Source organism: Physella acuta, unplaced genomic scaffold (genome assembly GCF_028476545.2).
Source record: "Physella acuta isolate Inbredline_101_S28 unplaced genomic scaffold, ASM2847654v3 ptg001264l, whole genome shotgun sequence".
Taxonomy (NCBI): Eukaryota; Metazoa; Mollusca; class Gastropoda; family Physidae; genus Physella; species Physella acuta.
Window position 1 is genome coordinate 366,545 of NW_026732779.1, and position 21,369 is coordinate 387,913.

General features: G+C 35.8%; 1 protein-coding gene across 4 annotated transcripts; it reads left to right on the plus strand.

Annotated features, from left to right (window-relative positions):
- Positions 1-11,051: 11,051 nt before the first annotated feature.
- On the plus strand, positions 11,052-18,612 carry LOC131957773 (putative protein 2). Of its 4 annotated transcripts, none has more exons than XM_059322542.1 (6): positions 11,052-11,332; positions 14,543-14,649; positions 14,848-14,941; positions 15,386-15,514; positions 16,549-16,569; positions 18,329-18,612. In XM_059322542.1, the coding sequence occupies exons 1-6, from the start codon at positions 11,249-11,251 to the stop codon at positions 18,500-18,502; spliced, it is 609 nt and encodes a 202-aa protein (XP_059178525.1). In that variant the 5' UTR covers positions 11,052-11,248; the 3' UTR covers positions 18,503-18,612. The 4 variants fall into 4 exon arrangements, with proteins under 4 accessions (XP_059178525.1, XP_059178526.1, XP_059178527.1 ...); XM_059322543.1 differs by having other exon boundaries at positions 15,386-15,505; XM_059322544.1 differs by lacking the exon at positions 16,549-16,569 and having other exon boundaries at positions 11,053-11,332.
- The last annotated feature ends 2,757 nt before the right edge of the window (positions 18,613-21,369 follow it).

Here is a 21,369-nt window from a genome sequence, read left to right on the forward strand (position 1 = left end):
GTCATTTAATACAGCTCCACGAAAACTACTGCTCATCTAAGGGTGGGACCTACCAGTGGCGTAGCGAGGTCGGGTGTCACCCGGTGTGGCACTTAATGGTGTCACCCCCCCCCCCCCCCAGAGGCGTTGCGACCCTTCCCGGGGACAAACTTTCATGTTTTTGATTTGCACCCCCCCCTCTCTCAAACTTTCGATTTGCACCCCCCCCCTCAAGTTTTTTATTTACACCCCCCCCCCCATCAAAATTTCGATTTGCACCCCCCCCCTTCAAGTTTTTCTCTATATATTTCGCTATTTTTTGCCTTGGTGTCCCCCCCCCCTAAATGGTGTCACCCGGTGCGGTCCGCACCCCCCGCCCCCACCCCCCCCCACCCCCCCTCGCTACGCCCCTGGGACCTACACCGAACATACGGCCCCACTAAAGCTACGGGTTATCTCAGAGTGGAACTTACCAGGACCAGATGCCAAGTCTAACACCCGAACATATTCCCTGGCATGCACGAAAATGCCAGCCAACATCTGCGCACAGTAGACCGGTGCCTTGTACTCCATAGCTTGGGCGTTCTCTTCATACTTCATCACGTTCTCGGGGGTGCTGTAGTCTGTGAAATGGAGGGGAGGGAGATTCAACACGAGTTTAAAACGTTTTGTTACATGTTTTATAATATGTAAACCGTATAACATTGTCTTGAATTAAATCATCTTGCTACGGTACTATAGATCGCGGTTTGCGACCAGTAGACATCGCTTAAATGGGGGGGGGGGGGCGTTTTTAATGTTTTCTTTATTTTTGCGATGTCTTTCTACACCATAACAGTTGCCCTTGCAGAAAACGTATCAAATAAAGTTTTTAGTTTAAAAGAATTAGTGTACACAAGAACGTACATACGAACCAACAGACGTACCAACAAACAGATGCACCTACATATGTACCAACATATGTTCCAACAGATGTAACAATAGATGTATCTGCAGATGCACCTTTAGATATACCAACAGATGTACCAACAGATGTACCAACAGATGTACCAACAGATGTATATATGTACTAATAGATGTACCAACAGATGTACCAACAGATGTACTAACAGATGTACCAACAGATGTACCAACAGATGTACCAACAGATGTACCAACAGATGTACCAACAGATGTACTAACAGATGTACCAACAGATGTACCAACAGATGTTCCACAGATGTACCAACAGAGGTAACTGCAGATGCACTAGAAGATGCACCTGCAGATGTACCGACAGATGTTCCACCAGATGTACCAACAGATGTACCAAAAGATGTACCAACAGATGTACCAACAGATGTACCAACAGATGTACCAACAGATGTACCAACAGATGTACCAACAGATGTACCAACAGATGTACCAACAGATGTACCAACAGATGTACCAACAGATGTACCAACAGATGTATATATGTACCAATAGATGTACCAACAGATGTACCAACAAATGTACCAACAGATGTACCAACAGATGTACCAACAGATGTACCAACAGATGTACCAACAGATGTACCAACAGATGTACCAACAGATGTACCAACAGATTTACCAACAGATGTACCAACAGATGTACCTGTAGATGCACCTGCAGATGTACCTACCTTTGATGCAGCGTTCGATATTAGCAGCCTGGCTGCTCACGTATCTGGTTGCATCAGAACGAGGCTGTGAATACAACGTAAACATTTTCTCAACTTTTCCATAAAAATTCAAAACTTCAGCAAAACGATAATTTGACTTATTCTTCAGAGTGTATTCGCTGTCAGTACCAGAATCTCAACAAACATTGGCGAATCGAGGCTGTATTTATAGCGTTAGGAGATTTAATACCGAAGTTTGATTGCATTTGACATTTGACATACAAAGTAATGCCGTTATGAAAGTATTAGGTCATTTTATTTATTTGTTTATTGTAAATAGATATCACAATAAAAAAACAATAAAATATGTGTTTTATTGTCATGAACAGAACTTTGAACTTTAAACTAGATTCTCAGAACATTTGATGGAAAACTTTTGCATTTTTAAACATCAATTCTCGCTTTTTACCCTGACTTGTTGAGGAAACACGAGCGTTGCACGCTCTGATCACTAAGGTCATTAAACGGTAGTCCATTTTTTAAACTGCTAATAGCTGCCTCTAAATGAAACAACCAATGAGAAGTGAGTTTCCGCTATCTGCATGTTCCCGCCATGATCAACGTATGCAATCAAAACAATGTTTTTAAGCCATTGTTTTAAATTATTTAAGAAATTAAATAAATCTTAAGAAATATTGTCTTAAGGTTGAAACTTGAAATTACATTATTTATACTTTGCCCTTATTCGACAACATCATTGTGTCGGCTAAACTAAAGGCTAAAAACCCATAGGACAATTTGAAATAGTTCGGTTTTTTTTTTATACCGCCATTATATCTGGGTGTGCAATATGACTAGGAATGGGGCGGTGTGGTTGGGTGGTAGAGTGCATGAGTTCTAACCGAAAGTTCGGATCCCGGGATTGAGTTTGAAGGGCTTCTCTTATTCCACCCAGCTCATATGGGTACCTGACCCCACTTTAAGGAAAGGCGGATGGGTTTAGGGCTGACCACATTATCCATTCATATACCAAGGACACAGAAACAAGCAGTATATTTTTTTCAGACATTTTCTCTGGGGGAGGGGGAGATGAGAGTCACTTGAAAATTTCGGGGAGGCTACGCCGGGTGAGACCAAGACAAATGATTGCAAGATATATAGAGTATGTGTGTTTTTTGCTAGTTCAATATGTTAACAGAGTTTCTTCCAGGCATCTCTTCGGGGGGACGAAGTCCCCCCCCCCCCCCCCCCGAAAGTTTTTTACCGCCCCCCCCCCCCCCCCGAACGAAATGAAATTTATATAATTTATATAGAAAATATATACTTTTAACAGTGTCCGTCCGCCCCCCTCGAAGAAAGTCTACTGCCCCCCCCCCCCCCCCGAAAATTTCAAGTGCCCCCCCCCCCCCCGGAGAAAAAAGTCTGGAAGAAACACTGTATGTTAATAACATAATGACAATCTCGACAAGGGAGGAGGGGTGGGGAGTGTGTGTGTGGGGGGGGGGGAGGAGCTGACACAATGACGTAAACATGCAAACTCTAGTGAAAACAATTTCACCAGCTGTTTTAACAACCGACTATAGATAAACATCATTAGTATTAAATGTGAACATATTAAAGGTTTAACCGGGGGAGGCGGGGTGACACCATGTGTTGTCGTACCGGGTGACACCCGACCTAGCGGCGCCACTGATCTTGACGTAAATACACCGTTAAAGGAAAATTTCGGTAGCACTTTGGTGATAGCAGAAATTTCTCTGTAAGTTTGGTAACAAAATAGAAAAGAACATGTGGCCGTGCGTCAGAAATTTAATAGGACAATTTTAGATTATGAATGTCCTTGACTTGAGACAATGAAAACAAACTTTGCACGAAAAAAAAAATGAACTTGCACTTGAAATAGCACGCGCCCGAGTTTGGACTAGAGGGGCGTGGAGTTCGCTAGTTCTCGTTGATAGATAGTCAAGTTCAGAGTAGCTCACGGTATCAGAGTATGGCTAGTTCTGATTGCGAGACATGGTAGTTTATCGTGGCTTAAGATTATAGAGTAGCCTATGGCATGTTCTGATTGCGAGACATGGTAGTTTATAGTGGCTTAAAATATTAGAGTATGGAAGGTTCTGAATGCGAGACATGTAAGTTTATAGTGGCTTAAAATAGATTTTAGTTTTCTCCATGAAAGAATATATATATATATATATATATATATATATATATATATATATATATATATATATATATATATATATATATATATATATATATATATATATATGTCTGTGTATCTGTTGTTTATGTGAGTGTGCTATGTAAACTGACCTATTGTACTGCTAGCAAAAGCTGTTATCTTTTATTTGTTTGTTTTAGTTGTTATTTGATTATTTTTATCATATCGGGCTGACGTCCTAACCGGATTTTTTTTTTCCAAAGTTGACATGTTTGATCAGCGTTCGAAATGTCAGCGGTCTCTCGTGTTAAGTGACCTGTCTACAGAGGCGTAGCGACTCGTTCCGGCGCCCGGTCGAACTATCAAATGTGCGCCACAAGGGCAAAAATTACGCCCCCCCCCCCCCACCATCATTTTACAAGTCACTATCCCTTGACAGTTTTTATTATTATTTTTATATCACAAATTTGAAAACAGTTAAGTCATTCAGGAAAGTTAAGTAGTTGTCTATTTTATTAACTTCAACTGAACATCATTCTGTAATGCGGCTCAAAATTAAGTTTTAAATTATTATTTTTGCCCAGTTTGGCGTACCCACCCAAGCCCCCCCCCCCCTATCCTCCTTCGGGTTGGCGCCCCTTGCACCCTCCCGCCTCTGTCTGTCTACTGTGAAGACAAACCTGTATCAGTTAACTACTTGTCAATCCCATCAATAATCACTTACCAACAATTATGGAAATGATGCAACCACCTGAATTGATTTCATTTCGATGCATGAACTGTGCAGTGCACGTATATTAGAATACAGAATTTCAGAGGCGTCGCGAGGCGGGAGCCGGGGGGGGGGGGGGGGGGTTGCGGACCGCACCGGGTGACACCATGACAAAAAATTGAAAAATGTATCGTAGAAAAATAGTTAATTTATGATTAGAGTTAAAAAGTCCGATATGGGGGAGGGGGTGACACCTGGACGTAAACCTGCCAATTATAGAACTGTGAGCACTATGCGTGTATGTTTGCATTTAAGTTGTGTTTATGTTATGAGTGTTGTGTTTGTTTTTTCGTTTGTGTTTTGTTGCCTTTGTGTTTGCATTGTGTTAGTGTTGTCATTTGTGTTTTTATTTGCGTTAGTTTTTTTTTTCTTTTGTGTTTGTGTGTTGCTTTTGTATTTGCATTGTGTTTGTGTTTTCTTTTGTGATTGTGTTGTGTTTAGTTTTGCTCTGTTCTGTTCCCATGTTGGTACATTTAAAAAAGATTTACCGTGGCGGAGTACGGATATGCAGCTAGTATATATATACATATATATATATATATATATATATATATATATATATATATATATATATATATATATATATATATATATATATATATATATATATATATATATAACTGATACTTTTTAGCTGGGGGGGTGACACCATTAGGACACCCGACCTAGCGACGCCACTCCAGAATTCTGTAGCATTTCTGTATGATTTTCGATACACACGATATTATATTTTAAAATGGAAAGTGAGGTACTAAAACAGACTGCGTTGAATCCCTGTAGATCACTGTACAGTTTTGCGTGAGTGAAATCTCAATGTTTTTAAAACCTATTAATCTATGCCATGATTTTATAATTTTATACTTGTTGTAATCGATCTCCGGAATGGATATGAGAGGATAAAATACTTTTTTTTTAAGTGAATCATTTAGAATATTTAAATAAGGGAAAGCTTTTTACTCCAGTTGGGACTTTTCGGTGATTTAAATAACGGGTCATTTATGTCATATGTCTATTGTGGAGGGGGGGAGAGGGGGGGGGTAAACCTTTAGAGAGTGGTGTTGTGTGTGTGAGAGGGATTTCAAGAAATGTGATGTAAGAAATATTTTTGTTTTTTAAGAACTAATTTGATCAAACCTTCATACAAGCAATTGAGTGTAATCTTTATGACGTTAATTTAGGGGTTGTGAGTTGAAACCATTTTAAGTTAAAAAACATTATGGACTATCAATTAGTTAATTGATCTTTGTTTACTTAATATAGCTGAAAATGATTAGCGATTTTGCACTAACATCTCATAGGGTTTTAACATTGTTCAAAGGTCAAGTTTATTTATAGCTTAAAGAAACATGAAGTAGCAATCGATGTTTCTCTTTGTTTGACTACACCGTGGGAATATATAGTAAAAAATGAAAAGGTCAACTTTGTTTACTAGTTTGGTTTAATTAAATTTGGCTTGACCTACATCTTGGAGATAAACTAAATATAGAACAAGTGTCGTGACCTGGACGGTAAACAATCGTTGAGGTGATCTGTACTGGTACGGATAAAATCCATACCTTAATCTTTGACTTCATTTTTTTAAATGTGTTTTCAAACCCTTGTACAGTTTTAGTGGTTTTTTTCGTTTATTACTACAGATCAGTGGCGTCGCGAGGTCGGGTATCCCCCGGTGCGGGACCTCATGGAGTCAACCCCCCCCCCCCCCCCCCCCAGAAAAAAGCCTATATATATATATATATATATATATATATATATATATATATATATATATATATTTATATATATATATATATATATATATACATTTGGTCACTTCGCTTTCCCATTTTGCCAAATGGCGTTAATTAATTGAACAGGCAAAAAACATTTTCTTCTGTATATTTTGCAATTTTTCACCATGGTGCGCACCAACGCGCCAGCCTCGCGCCGCCCCTGCTACAGATATAATCATATCTTGCTCTTGTTCTTGCTATCCAACACATTTTTGTTGCTGCTTTAAATCCAAACCTTAATCTTTGACTTCATTTTAAAAAAAAATTATTTTCAAATCCTTTGTTCAATTTTAGTGGGCTTTAATCTATTACTACTAATACAATCATATCTTTTTTCTTGTTCTTGCTGTTCAACATATTTCTTTAGCTGCTTAACATTATTTTCACTAGGTCGGGTGTCTCTCGGAGCGGTAACTGGGGATGTTGCCCCACCCCTCCAACAATTTTGCATTATAAATTCGGTGCCACCACCTCCACTGCTATTGTTATTTTAACTGGATATAAAACATTGTTTTGACAGTAGGGCGTAGCGAGGTCGGGTGTCACCCGGTGCGGCACTTAATGGTGTCACCCCTCCAGAGGCGTTGCGACCCTTCCCGTGGACAAACTTTCAAGTTTTCGATTTGCACCCCCCCCCCCCTCAAACTTTCGATTTGCACCCCCCTCAAGTTTTCGATTTGCACCCCCCCCCCCTCAAACTTTCGATTTGCACCCCCCCCCCCCTCAAGTTTTTCTCTATATATTTTGATATTTTTTGCCTTGGTGTCACCCCCCTAAATGGTGTCACCCGGTGCGGTCCGCAACCCCCGCCCCCCCTCGCTACGCCCCTGCAGTAGGGCCTACATGTTACATATGCTTTAATTTTATGCCAACGTCAAAATGGTGTAATCCGGTGCGGACAGTCCTTCGCGCCTCCGCCTTGTGACGCCCCCGATGTTGTTTCAGAACAAATATAACTATTAGTAGAAACGTAAACTGCGGTGAAACAGACATCATTACAAAACTGCGGCTCGTTTTGTTGTCATGCGCGCCACTGCACGCCGTGAATACAAAGAAGAAAGAATAACTCGCCTAATAACCGATGGGTAGTTAAAAACCATAACATCACACATGGAAATATTGTTATTGGCCGATTAAACCTTGTAATTTCTGAATTTTTTTTCTTGTAAACTTGTTTTGTTTTAGTCCAAAACAAGCGCCTCTATGAAAATAGTCTTAGCATCACCTGCATAATACTATCTCTCAAACCAGTGGCGTAGCCAGGATCGTCTCAAGATTGTAGGAAAAAAAGTCACAGGAAAAAAAAAACACAGGAAAAAAAAACACAGAAAAAAAGTCACAGGAAAAAAAGTCACAGGAAAAAAGTCACAGGAAAAAAAGTCACAAATATATATTTGCATGATATTTGTTAATACTTTTATGTATTAAATATTTAAAGAGTGCAAATTAACTTAGGATTAATTAAATGTAATGTAATGTGTAGGCTGTATACGCATAGGAATTTTTATGATTCATCTAAAAATATTTATTATGAAGTATGTAGATTGTAATTATTTTAAACTTAAGATTAGTAGCATTTAATAGAATGCTCAAAAGTCCACGGTTTTCATCGTGTTTTTTTTAAAAATACCAATATTAAATTACCGTGAAATGGTAAGTTCATCTGACTTGCTGCCCTCAACTCATGGCAACAATAGTTATGTTTAGTTCAACCACCTTTACTGCCCACATCTATCACGCTCATTACATAACAAAACTTAGGATCAAAACAGAAAGCCGACAAGGTTCAAAGGCTGTCATTGACGCGTAACGTCAACAACACAAAATATGTTCGGACAATGCCTACTGAGGAGAGGCCGACCAGAGAATAGCCTACGGCAAAATTTGCCTAAATTTCTTTTATAATTAACTTTTCTACCGCGTATTTAACTAAATACGTTACAAGTTGAGATTGTTGTGTAAATTATCTTAGAGTATTTTTACTTACAAGTGTTATAAATCATAATGCTTTTAACGTCTATAAATAATTTATGCTATCAAAAAATACAACCCACAACAATAAACATACAAAATTTTACAATTCTTAACAAATTAATAAAAATATTTCTAAAAAGATTTTTGTGACTTTTTTTCTGTGACTTTATTTCTGTGACTTTTTATCCGATAAAATTTTTCCACTGTGACTTTTTTTCTGTGACTTTTTTTCCTAGCAAAAACTGTGACTTTTTTTCTGTGTTTTTTTTTCCTGTGACTTTTTTTCCGTTTACCCGTCTCAAGGGGGGGGGGGGAGGTTCCAATTTTTACCCGGGGACAAACTTTCGATTTGCACCCCCCCCCCCTCAAACTTTCGATTTGCACCCCCCTCATACTTTATATATATATACCGAGGGGTCTATGGGGGGTTATGACCCCCCCCCCCCTAACCCCCCTTGCCTACGCCACTGTCTCAAACTAAATCTTGATCTTAACATCTACTGACACAAGCCGGTCTACGCAAAAGTCTCATAATGAAAGAAAAAGACTTTCCCCTGAAGCTATAATAGTAGCTGCATACGTAATTAAATCTTACCTGTACCGGATCGTACACCAAATATTTCCAGGAAAAGATGGCATCACGGATGTAGAAGAAAATAACAGCGAGGGCCAATATCATCTTTACTTGTTTTTGAGATAAATCCAGCATTTAGGGCTCGATCATGAAGTGGTGGGTCATGTAAAACCCTTACAAATATATACAACTATTCAAAACTGTTACAAAAAACAGATTTCATATGCACTAAAATAAAACATGTATGTCGCCTGAATCTTAATAAGAAATTAAACCTTTTCTATAGATATTACAGTTGAAATAAGAATTGTCTGCTTTAGAGTCTATATAATAAGTTTAAACTAATTATGGTCAACTTACATCTTCTACTTATAGACATTTGACAGACTATCGCATGTCTGCTTCAGAGCTTTGATGGGCAACATTCGTTCCTAAAACCGAGCAAATAAAAGGCAATTTATTCAAATCGTTTATTTATTAACAATCATTAACAAGAATACACACATTTATTCATGTAGAGATACATTTTTAAAATTAATTTTCTTATTTTTGCTAGGACAATGAGGTTAATCCTAAGTTTCTACAGTGGTCTTTTACCTGGGAGCTTAGCAACGGCATTTAGAACTTAGTTGCTCATTCATGCTGAGCTATAACAATATTTTCTGGGTATTTAAAACACATTGAACATTACAGGTTGTAAATAAATTCAAACAAAAACGTGATGATGTAACATCTGCAGACCAATCCATAGGCCTATGTTTTATTATAAGGGATCACAAGTTAACGGTGACAAAGAGTAACCCTGCTTACTTCTAAATAATGGTAGCTTATTTCCCTTACATCGCATCTGCTGACACGCTTTATTTACTAGAAATTTTGTCCGTTATGGGGAAATACAACGGGCGCGTGGCTAACGATGTTTCTTATTTTCCCTTCCACACAGCGATGATTAATAAATGTTTACAAATAAATGATCTTTAATAACAGAGGCATGTATTTACAACAGATAATTGTTCAGAACTCAGTATCTTTACATAAGAAAGAAGACTTGATTCTATTTACCTTTATTAAGTACTTTAAAAGATTAATTTTAAAAAATCATAATGAAATAAATGTAAATAAAATTAAGTTACGGCTATTGTCAACAACGCTTTCTTTTGTCTTTATGTCTATTTTGCGGCCAAGTCACGAAGTCGGTCTTTTCGCAAATTGGGGGTGAGGGTTGAACGTACCCTCTTTACCCCTTCTGAAGAGATGCGTGAAAAAAAAGTCTGTCGTAAGCACAATTAGTCTTGCGAACAGAGTATCTTCCAGTCATCTTTTCTGGGGGGGGGGGGGGGGGTGGAGGAACGAATAATGTCAACTTCCCCTTCCCTCCCCCTCCCCGAACAAAATAGAATTTATATAGAAATTTATAAAGAAAATATATACTTTTACCAATGTCAACCCCACCCCCCCCCCCCGAAAAAATTTACCGCCCCCCCCCCCGAACGAAATGAAATTTATATAATTTATATAGAAAATATATACTTTTAACAGTGTCCGCCCCCCCCCCCCCCCGAAGAAAGTTTACCGCCCCCCCCGCCGAAGATTTCAAGTGCCCCCCCCCCCCCCCCGGAGAAACAAGTCTGGAAGAAACACTGCCCCCCCTCCCCTGCGCTTCCGATGGAGACAAATATCCGAAACAAACTTTGGTTTATAAAAGCCTTTTCTATATTATAACGGAACTAAAATATATTAGCCAATGGAGCCAAGCTATTATTCAAACTTTGCTTAGTGGCAAATAATTCTAAAAATCAAAGGCAGTATTGTAAGATATTATGAATTTCGTCTAATCGTCTAGTCTACACCGTGTGACCGCTCAGCATTATTCTTTTTTTTTCTGACAGTAGGAAATCGACTTAAGCTAAGCTGAATAAAACCATTTTTAGGTTGTTGCTACTTCCTGTGGCTAAACTAAAAACCAAATGTAAGGCCTATATCTTATAGTAGATATCTAGATATTTTTGCTTTTCTTTTGGATCTTTATTATTAATATAATATAACTAAATCAAACGTATTTTTTATATTTTTAGCTATTATCAAAATGGTGCTTTATAATTTAATCTGAAGTAACAACGAACTGCATTTTACAGATGTTTTACAAATATTAGAAATCGGAATTTTTCATAGAAATAAAATGCAGAAAAATTTGGCATCATATTATTATTATCAACAAGGCTGATCCCAGAACAAAACGTAGCTTAGTAAATTAAGAATCTAGATCTAGATTCTAGATCTACTAGACATTCATAGAACTAGATCTAGTTGCTCAAAAAATGTTTTGATCTTCATTAAATAGACTTAGACTCTAGATCTATATTGTGTCACATTCAAATTACAGAAAATGGCTAGCGCATCACTCTGGATTGTGACGTGTTTATCCGTTCTTCTTGTTTTGCTTTCTTACAGTTCGCTATCACTTGTCGAGGTAACTTCCTATTCTGAATTCTTGACCAGACTTGGGATGTTAGGACCCCCCCCCCCCCCTGGACGAAATAGAAAAATTATAAAATATAAACTGATAATATCCCCCCCCCCATCATCAGTCATCACATGCTTAAAAAAAAAAGCCAGACCCCTCCCTCCCCAAATGACTTCACAAAACTCTCTCTTCCAGTTCCAATATAAAATATAATAATACATTAAAATGGTCGTATGCAGGCCTTCATTGCACAGTGGCTTTATTATACCTAATTCTTGGGTGCCTCAATTTTTATGCCACTGATTTTATTTTTTCTATGTGGGCTATATATTAGCGAGGCTCACTAAATCTTAATTTTAATTTTTTATTTTTTTAACCAATACCAATAAAAGCTAGAGATATTTTTCTAACTAACTAGGCACTACATTTGATGATTTTAGCTCATTATGAACTAAAATACATGATTTTAATTATTGGTGCCATACAGCTTAGCTGTGAAAGATTTTTCCATGACAACCAGTCTGAGATCTGATTCCTAAAGTTGACCTGAAAACTACCTAGGAGGTTCGTAAGGATCATGTGTGGGGAGGGGGAAGTGGAGGTATGCTGCAATAAAACGAAATCGAAATGATACTCGTAACTTGGTTATGTAATCTATTTACTATATTTTTAGCACACGCCAAATGAATGAACCAAAAATAATCACGTATAAATGTTTAAAAATATATAGATCTAAACTTTTTAAAGGTATTCATTTTCACGTTTTATTCAGTCTTGATTAATCAGTGTAAATAGGAATGTTTAATTAGGACAATTATGCATAATAATACATAGATTGAGTTAACGGCGGAATCTAACCCTCCTCCCTTATCCAGCATGGAAGCTTTGTCTAGGCTGAGTTTTAAATATTAAAAAAAAAAGTATATAGGCATAATAAAATATCTGTTTTTATTTTTAAAACTGTCGTTGCATTAAATTTCATCACATGTGAGCGAGAAATGCATTCCAAACATCGCCACTCATAGGCTGTGCGTAGTGACGGCTCGCTCGCGTTGTTTTGTCAACGAGAGAAACATCGCCCGTCCGAAGCTAGATCCAGGTGGAGTTTTAATACTTAAATTTGTATCTAGAGCTGGTGTGTAGATCTAGATAGATCTATTTAAAGATTGTTAGGCTACGCCTATCACATTAACGTTGATCACTTGTGAGTGAAAAATTATGCAAATTCGTCACGAGCCCGCTTGCGTTCTTTCGTCACGCGAGCGTGTGCGCAAGTCCCTGTACTGTGTCAACTAGATCTAGATCTAAGAATGCAAACTTTTTGTTTATGCAGGCTGTCCTCTAATATGATTATTATAATTTATTAGCCTAGCCCTTCTGGATCTAAATCATAATAATCAATTATATAAAAATGAAAGCAAATGAAAATAATATTAACTATAATTCGATCTAGTAGTAATTAGTAATAATAAAATCAAGTAATTAATTTAGCACCTAGACTTTTTCGAGATCGCGTTTCACCACGAGATCACAGGTTTACGGGCTTTTACAGAAATACCAACTAATTCCTATCTTCCCGTGTTCAGATCGAAATACTTAATTAATTTGTCCAGCAATGTAAAAATCAAAATTGGAAAATATTCACTTAACGCTTGTCAACACAAACGTAGTAAAGAGTCGATAGAGCCACCTAGGCGAACGTCTGCCGCCCAATAGCGGTCACGTGGGTTATGGAATTTTTACTTCTGGTGGTGACCGTTTTGGAGAATTTTTTAAAAAATTAGCGCATGTAATATTCGATTTATTTTTACACAGACTGTTAAATCTAATAGTGATGTACTTTCGGTTTCCGATCTACATCGTAGTTGCTAATATTTAAAAAGATCTACGAATGTTTGTCGGCACCACTTTTTGAGCTTCGGTCTTCATTATCCAAAGCAATTTATAGCGTTTCTCTGGCATATTTAGCACTGCCAACTATAGTTTGTTTACATTTTGTGAAAAAACCGCAATTTTTCACGAGGTAAACATTTTAAAAACGAATTCCTATAAAGTCACTTGGGCAGACAAGAAAAATGTCCGAAACTAATCGTCCGGTGTAGGACGCCATGTTGTTGTTACAGAGGCGTAGCGACCCTTCCCGGCGCCCGGGGACAAACTTTTCGATTAGCACCCCCCCTCGAGATTTTGATTTGCACCCCCCCCCCTCAAACTTTCGATTTGCACCCCCCCCCCCTTCGAGATTTTGATTTGCACCCCCCTCAAACTTTCAATTTGCACCCCCCTCAACCTTTCAATTTATTTTTCCAACCCATTTTGGCGCCCCCTAAGCTCGGCGCCCGGGGACATGTGTCCCCCCCGCCCCCCCCCCCCCCCCCTCGCTACGCTACTGTGTTGTTAGCAACCAGAGACGCTTTCAAGTTAGTTATCCTTGCTATAATAAGTATGCATCAAATACTCTCACCAATACCAATCTGAAGGGTAGATCGATGTGTTTCGCGGGCTTTTATAGCCTTGTAAGATACCTATCATCACATGGCCAGGTAAAAGATCACTAATGATTCTCAATTAGCCTAATTACGCAGGAAATCAAGGCCAAATTGTGAGCCCATTTGAAATAATATACAACCCTTTTAGCGTCTATTGCGCATACTTCCGTACAGCATCCATCACAATAGCGATGACGTCACAATTAAAAATTATGTGCTTTCAGTGACCTTTTTTGGGCGCCGATTTCTTAAAATGGTTATAAAATAATTACAATATTTTTTCACTAAACGATCAGTCTAATAATAGCCTACCGTACAGTGCCATTTGGACACCTAACAGACCATTATTTAAAGTTTTTAAACAACTCAAACTATACCCATGTTTACATTTGACCTACATTGTCGGAAGCAAATTTTAATTTTTTTTTCTGGCAAAAATAGCTTTGTCATCTTCAGATAGCTTAAAATACGCAAAAAAAAAACGCCATTTTTCGCGTGATAATTATTTTTAATGTTAATGTTAAGGTGGTCTCTCGAACAAAGCTGAAAAAATTGCCCAATCGTAGGCCAAGGTGTGGTAGCCATGTTCTGGTTAGCAACCAAGGACGCTTTCGAGTTAGTGAGCCTCGCTACTATATATGATATTTTAAACCTATAGGCCTACTTTGGGAACGAAGTAGAGTGTGAATTATCTAGTTTGAATGATTGTATTTTAACTATTTTTCAGGCTGCCAGCTTTGAGGACACTAGATGTAAGTGTGTGTGTGACAAGACCTATGATGCTGGTCAGAAGAAGCGAGCAGTTTTCACAAACACCACAAGAAGTGAACTCTGGTACATAAAAAACATCAACCTTTTCTTTAATAATAAAATATCCTTTAATACATATCATATTTTAAGATTTGAATGTTGTAAGATTTCTAATCAAACCAGCTACTACCACACATAGCTCATGTTACTTGAAGTTTAAATCTGGCACACAATTTTCTTAGGGTTTAAAGTAATTTGTTAATCCATTTATTTTTATTTCAGCGACTGTGAACATGTTGTGAGGCCTATATCCCCCGGCATGCTCTGCTCAAGGTGTTTGTGTAGAACAGAAACCAGAAACACAACAACCATTAAGGTAACATTCAATCATCTCTCCGTCAAGGGATTGTCTGTCATGATTATTAGAGTAATGTTAGTCAATGCTTCCATATCTAGCCAGTTTCTTCACACCTATTAGGGTAACATTATTGAATTCAAATTTGCACTTTACTCACTAGTTTTTCAACATTTTATGGTATTTTATGTTTTGATATGTTGACATTTTATAATCATAGTATTCATTTTGTTTTCATTTTTTAAAAAGTTTCTTCATTTAGAATTTTATATAAATAAATTAAGTCATTAAAATCTTTTAAAAATTAATTTTATGTATAATTATTAAGATACATTAAAACCAAATTTTAAAATGTTTTTGTTTACTTTTCAAAGAAAGATTTGTTAGTTTTTATAGTATTATTGAAGATAACTTAGAAAGAATGATCCTGCCAACTTGTGAATGGATTGTTGTTTGATCTTCCAGGTAGTAGTGATCTTCATAATCTGTGTGATCTCCCTGCTGTTTGTCTACATGCTGTTCCTCATGTGCCTGGACCCAATCATCCAGAGACGGCCAAACTACCAGCAACACACCAACGAGGAGGTGAATATGGTAACCATTTGGCTGTGGGCTCACGGCGGCTTTTTTACATATCTTATTTACGGGATTAACTGGGGCTCGCTCGTTATTTTAGCTCATTCGTGGACTTATGATTTGTTAGCACACAGTAATATCTAAACAGTGTAACAATTATTCTAGATTAGCATGTAATAAATAAATAATCAGCTTATGCCAGATCAGTTTTTTAGATATAAAATTAGTTTTTTTACAGTACATGCAACTAACATTTTTATCACTGGTCATGCAAAATTTAAAAAAAGAAATTACAGCAGTTGATTTTGAACATGAGAATTTTTCACTCCTTTTACTTCAAGTGTGTAGCTAATGTTGAAGTAGTTTGATTTTTTAATAGATACATTAGCTTGACATTAAAATTTCTATAACATTAGACAAGTAGGTCAACATTAACATTTTTTTAGTATTGCTCGTAACTGGTTTTTTTTTACATTTGTGCATTTTTCTGTTAAACTTTCTAAGTTAATTTTTGGTTTAAGATTAAAATAATCAGTTTGGGGTTGGTTTACTTTTTATGATAATGTAGTAATAATTTCAAATTAGGTTCAGAAAAGCCGCCAATAACAGAAACAGATTTAGCAAATTTAAAATTTAACACTTTTTTTTTACTTGTTGTATTAGAAACAAAAGCAGTTCAGTATTTTTTTTTAGTTAGAAGAAACAATTATTTATGGTAATGCATGGAGTAGCCTATTTGTTGCTTTGACTGTGTTTTTGTTTTGTTGTTGGAATTTTCTTTATGATTTCAATCTGTTTCAGGACTAAGCATTTTTTAAATTTCATTTTAAATTTTAAAATTCACTGAATTTAATTAAGTGAGCATTTTTTTTTTAATGAGACCAGTCTCATATATTCTTGTACACGATTTAGAAAGCACTTTATCATTTGTTCTCATTGTTTATCTTTAGAGTTCAGTTATCATTGTTTAGTCATGTTATTGTGAGTTCATGTACATTTAAACTAGACTTTTTCCCCCTTAAGAAACCTGTTGTCTAACTGTTTATTTTCAGTCGACAGAGGCTGCGATTCAGGTTTTGTTTGGATTTTTTTTCCCTTCTTAAATAATAAAAAAAAATTGCTTAACTTGCTAACATTTTCAATTGCTGTAGGCGATAGATCGTTGACACCTGTATAAACAGCACTTGCATGTTGTATGTCAAATTTAACATGGGAAGATGGAGATGTAGTACTTGGTGATCACACCCACCACCTTGAAGCCAAACACAAATTTCTCAGTGTCTTATGTTTCCCGTTGTGCTGCATAAGTTTGGCCTACATGTCAACATGTTTTTATTTCTATGAACCTACTTACATCATTAAAGAATCAACTTATGAAATCTTTTGCTGTATCTTATAGCATCTTACTTTAAGAAAAACTGTTTAATGCATTTCATCTGTGGGGGAGACACAGGCTATTGATAGGGATTTTGTATAAAGATTTACCAAAATATAGAGTCTATATAATTAAGGAGGTATAAACAATAAAACACCAATGTCATGAAAAGCACACTTTGTTTCTGGAGGCAGTTTAAAATGGTGTTCATAATGTATTTGCTATCCAATCCTCCTCATCCCAATGTCGGAAGTTTTGTCTTTTTAAAATTATACTACCATATGTGGCCTGCTCCTTTGAAGCTTAGACCAACAATTATTAAGCTTATATGAATAGCTATAAGCATGCAAGTAAAATGTAAATATTTAATGAGAAACAGCAGTGAGGTATTTTTGGGCAGTTTTCATGAAATACGCAGTGACAAAGTTTTGAAACCGTTGAATAAAGTTAAGGGTATTAGTCACACCTCTTGATTGATCACATAATGATTTTGTGCTTATATTGATAAAGAAAATGTTATCTTCACTACCCTGTTGGCTGTGCTGTGTTGTATTTCACCTCACGTTTGGCCATATTAGAGACCGGATATTGTAACAGTCCTATAATTTTCTGCAGATAGTCCCTAATCAAAGTTTATATCTGGCAAATTTCAATTTTAAGAAATCAGTTGATGGTAAAAGAGAAATATCAGGAATTATTTTTAAAAATTGTCTTACTTATATAAATACACACTTTATATCTTATATTCATTACAAAATGTATTACTCAAACATTTTAAAATATGTTTATATTACTAAAATATTTTATCTCCTTTACTAATTCAGTTGTTAATTTAATCTGATATTTTGAAATCAGTTAATTCTTTAGTAATCAGAATGTTTTGACCTCTCTTGCATGCTGTAATACTTTCACTGACTGCACACTCAGTTAAGATAAATCACTGGTGGCTGGATGCATGAGTTAGGATAGATCAGTGATGGCTGGATGCATGAGTTAGCCTGACAAGCTATAGACTAGTAGTTGTCTGCATGTAGCTTTACAAGCAGACTTACATTTCTCACACCATTCATTACATAAACTGATCCTAACACAAATCATTTACAATGCTTATATCATTTTTAAAACTTAACTATTAAGATAAATAACAATGTATTAAAATATTGATTGCTAAGTCCATCTTTGTTGTTAGTATTCTGCTAAAATCAACCTATGTACATTTGAATGGTAGCACCATTTGAACAGCTTGATATTTATACATAGCCCATTGTTCAATAGAAATATCTTAGTATGATTTATCTCAGATGTTTTTATTCAAAATGTCTGATTCAGTTATGTTGGAAATTTTAATACTACACCAAAGATAAAGAACAATACCATTGTGATCAATGATCAATTTAGCTGTGAGTTTGTCCAATCCATTTGGCACCATTGAAGGTTTTTTTGTCTTGTATTTGCAGGAAGACCTATCAGGCACCAGACCAGAAGGGGCCACAACTCCTACAATATCAGCAGACATGGCTGCCAGGCAGCGCTCATTGCTCAACATTGTGCAGAAGGAACAGAAGAAGTGGAAGGGAACTGTCCAGGAACAGCGCAGGAACATTTACGACAGACATTCCATGCTCAATTAACTTGCAGTCACTGGTCTACAGCATATCTAATCAATCTTTTTATTTATTGATGTCACTGTAAAAAGTTTATTCTATCTAGAACAAATTTATTCTTTTTTGTTTATACTATACCATTTGTTAGTTATCTCAAATTGAATCAAAGTACTCAGTTTTAGATGCTCGGTGTAAGTTTGTCACTTACTCAATTCTGGTTTACTTAGTTACTGCATTATAATAAGTTAATATGGATTGCATTTTTATTGGGTCTACACTAATTACCCACTATTTTAATTTTCTTTTGAAGCATAGCACAACCATTACCATTTTAAAGAGTATTTAAGTGTTACACAGTGATAGCAAATGCCAGAATACAAAGTAGATTTACTGTAAACTAGCGGTTAAAACATTGTGTTGAATTTAACACATTCCCGTTTTTTTTTATGTGTGGAAAGACTACATGGAATAGTGCTACACAAAAATTTTGTCATTATTTTACTGTGTTTGCACAGTGTCCTATGTGTTAGTTTAGCTGTGTAGTTTGGTGTGTAGAAGTTTTCGACGTGCAATAATTCTTGCAACAGCTGATAGGTCTGTTGGTGGCCATCAGCACACTATTGGTAGATTGTAGCTTCTGTCGAAGTTGCAATAATTTATTCATAGCACCATTTGTTTGTGTTCTGCATATTTATGTGATAACATTTCATTGATTACATTTTTTTAAAACATCAAATTACTATGTCAACAGTTAATTTTAAAATTCTCAATTAGTTAATCAAAACGAGCTTTGTATAAATACCTATAATATTATTTTGTATATCATTATTCTTGTTTTATTTATTTATCACAATTTTTTTTTGTCATGAAAGTTTGTATAGCCAAATCATTGGAGCCTAGTTTAAAGTGTAATTTTATTTAAGCAGACAATATATTCTATGACTGGATTTGTTGTCGTGTTTGTTTAATTTTAAAAAAGAGCGAAGTGAGTTGTATTTTTATTTTATTTTTGGGGAAAAAATGTTTCAATGGAAAATATTGTAAAGAGCAAAGTTTTTCAATTTTTATTTCCATTACTATTACTGTTTAATTTCCTCATGAAGAAACCTGGATGTACTGAAACAAAAACAAATTTCCTTCTTTTTTATATGGTGAATATATTTAATTAATGTAGTAGATTCTGAAATTTAGGAATTGGCTTACATTCCAAGTGTATAGGCTTGTAGAAATATTACTCATACATGTTGGCAGATGTTTAATAGGAATAAAAGTGAATAAGAATGTAATGGTCTTTTGTTGTTTTATTGACTGAAGAGTTGAGGTGATTTAATTTTTGATGTTTTTACAACCAAATAATTGACTTGGTGTGTGAAATACAATGTGTGTTAGATATATTAGTACTGGATATATACATCTAATGCTGCTTAAATATAAAAAAAATTGTATATATTAATAAATCCTCCAACCTCACATTTACATCAACAAACTTAAAACACTGAATATAGTGGATGTTTTAATGTCCCAACATAAGGCATGTTAAAATATAACAATGTAAAGAAGCACTGGTCCAAAACATACATTAGTTTAACCCACAAAAGTTAAATGTTATTATGTCATGTAGAACAACTTGTCATGCAACATCAATTTTTAAACCTGTCATGCCTTATTATTCAAATATACTTGTCATTTAACAAATTTTAGACATGTCACTTTATCTTATTCAACCCCATGACCCATTTTGCAATGTCATATTCAACACTTTGCTTTCATATACTATATCATTTTGTCATGTAATATACAACACTGTTATGTCATATTCAACACCATTTTGTCATGTATTATTCAACACCATATAGTCATATAAACAACAGTTTGTTGTGTTATATTCAACACCATTTTATCACGTCATATTTAACATTTTTCTTATGACATGATAAACAACACCATTTTGTCATTTCATCTTCAACACCATTTTAACATGTCATTAGGCACTATGACACATTTAGGTTCAGGTACACAAAGTTCAGATTAAAATATCCAATTAATTTACAGGGGCAGCTTGGGTATAATTAGTCAAAAAATGTGTTTACTAAAAGTCAATGTCGACTGACTTCAATATGACTTACGTGTATGTATATGAAATAAATCTTTTCAATAAAAACAATCAAAATATGGATGCTATTTATAAATTTAAATTAAAATACCCATTCTTCATGTCTAGTATACAGAGAAAATATGATTTACATAACCCTAATTCTAAGTTTAAAATCATCACTAAATTATCATAACTAATAACATAAGATAACATAGCTCAATTACAAGGCTTTTTATATATGTATAGCCTATATATAAACAATGGTTTCCCTTGTTAGCAAAGAAAACAAAGTGTAAACTTTAGTAAACTAAAAGTTTATCAGAAAAATAAAGTATGTAAAACCGTATGTACATGATTTTGATTTACAGATTGTATAGACCAATTAGACCCTAATACCGTTGGCAAAAGTGCAACAGGCCGTTAGAAAATTCCCTTTTTACATGGGGACGAGTGAAATAAGAAAACTGCTGGGAGGGGGGGGGGGGCAGATACACTTGTTAAAGTACATATTTTGTACATAAATTTAACGAAAGGCGTGTTTCAGGAGAATATAATAAATCAATATTCCTAAAATTGAACTTCGTAGGTTCACAGGGCTTACCGCCCTTGGACAACTATCCAACGAACCATGCTGTTGGCCTATAGTTTTATCTCCTCCCCCCCCCCCCCCCCCCCGAACTAAAATTGTAAGTGCTTACCAAGACAAAGTCCTGAAAGAAACACTGACCCCCCCCCCCCCCCCCCCACACACACACACATACCTCAGATCGGTAATCAACACATTAAAGAAATGTCGCAA

Excerpts from the sequence above, each read along its gene's own strand:
- LOC131957773 (XM_059322542.1), top strand. The coding sequence starts at position 11,249 with ATGGCTAGCGCATCACTCTGGATTGTGACGTGTTTATCCGTTCTTCTT. Across the intron at positions 11,333-14,542 it reads GTTCGCTATCACTTGTCGAG|GCTGCCAGCTTTGAGGACAC; the intron begins GTAACTTCCTAT and ends ACTATTTTTCAG. Across the intron at positions 14,650-14,847 it reads ACCACAAGAAGTGAACTCTG|CGACTGTGAACATGTTGTGA; the intron begins GTACATAAAAAA and ends TTTTTATTTCAG.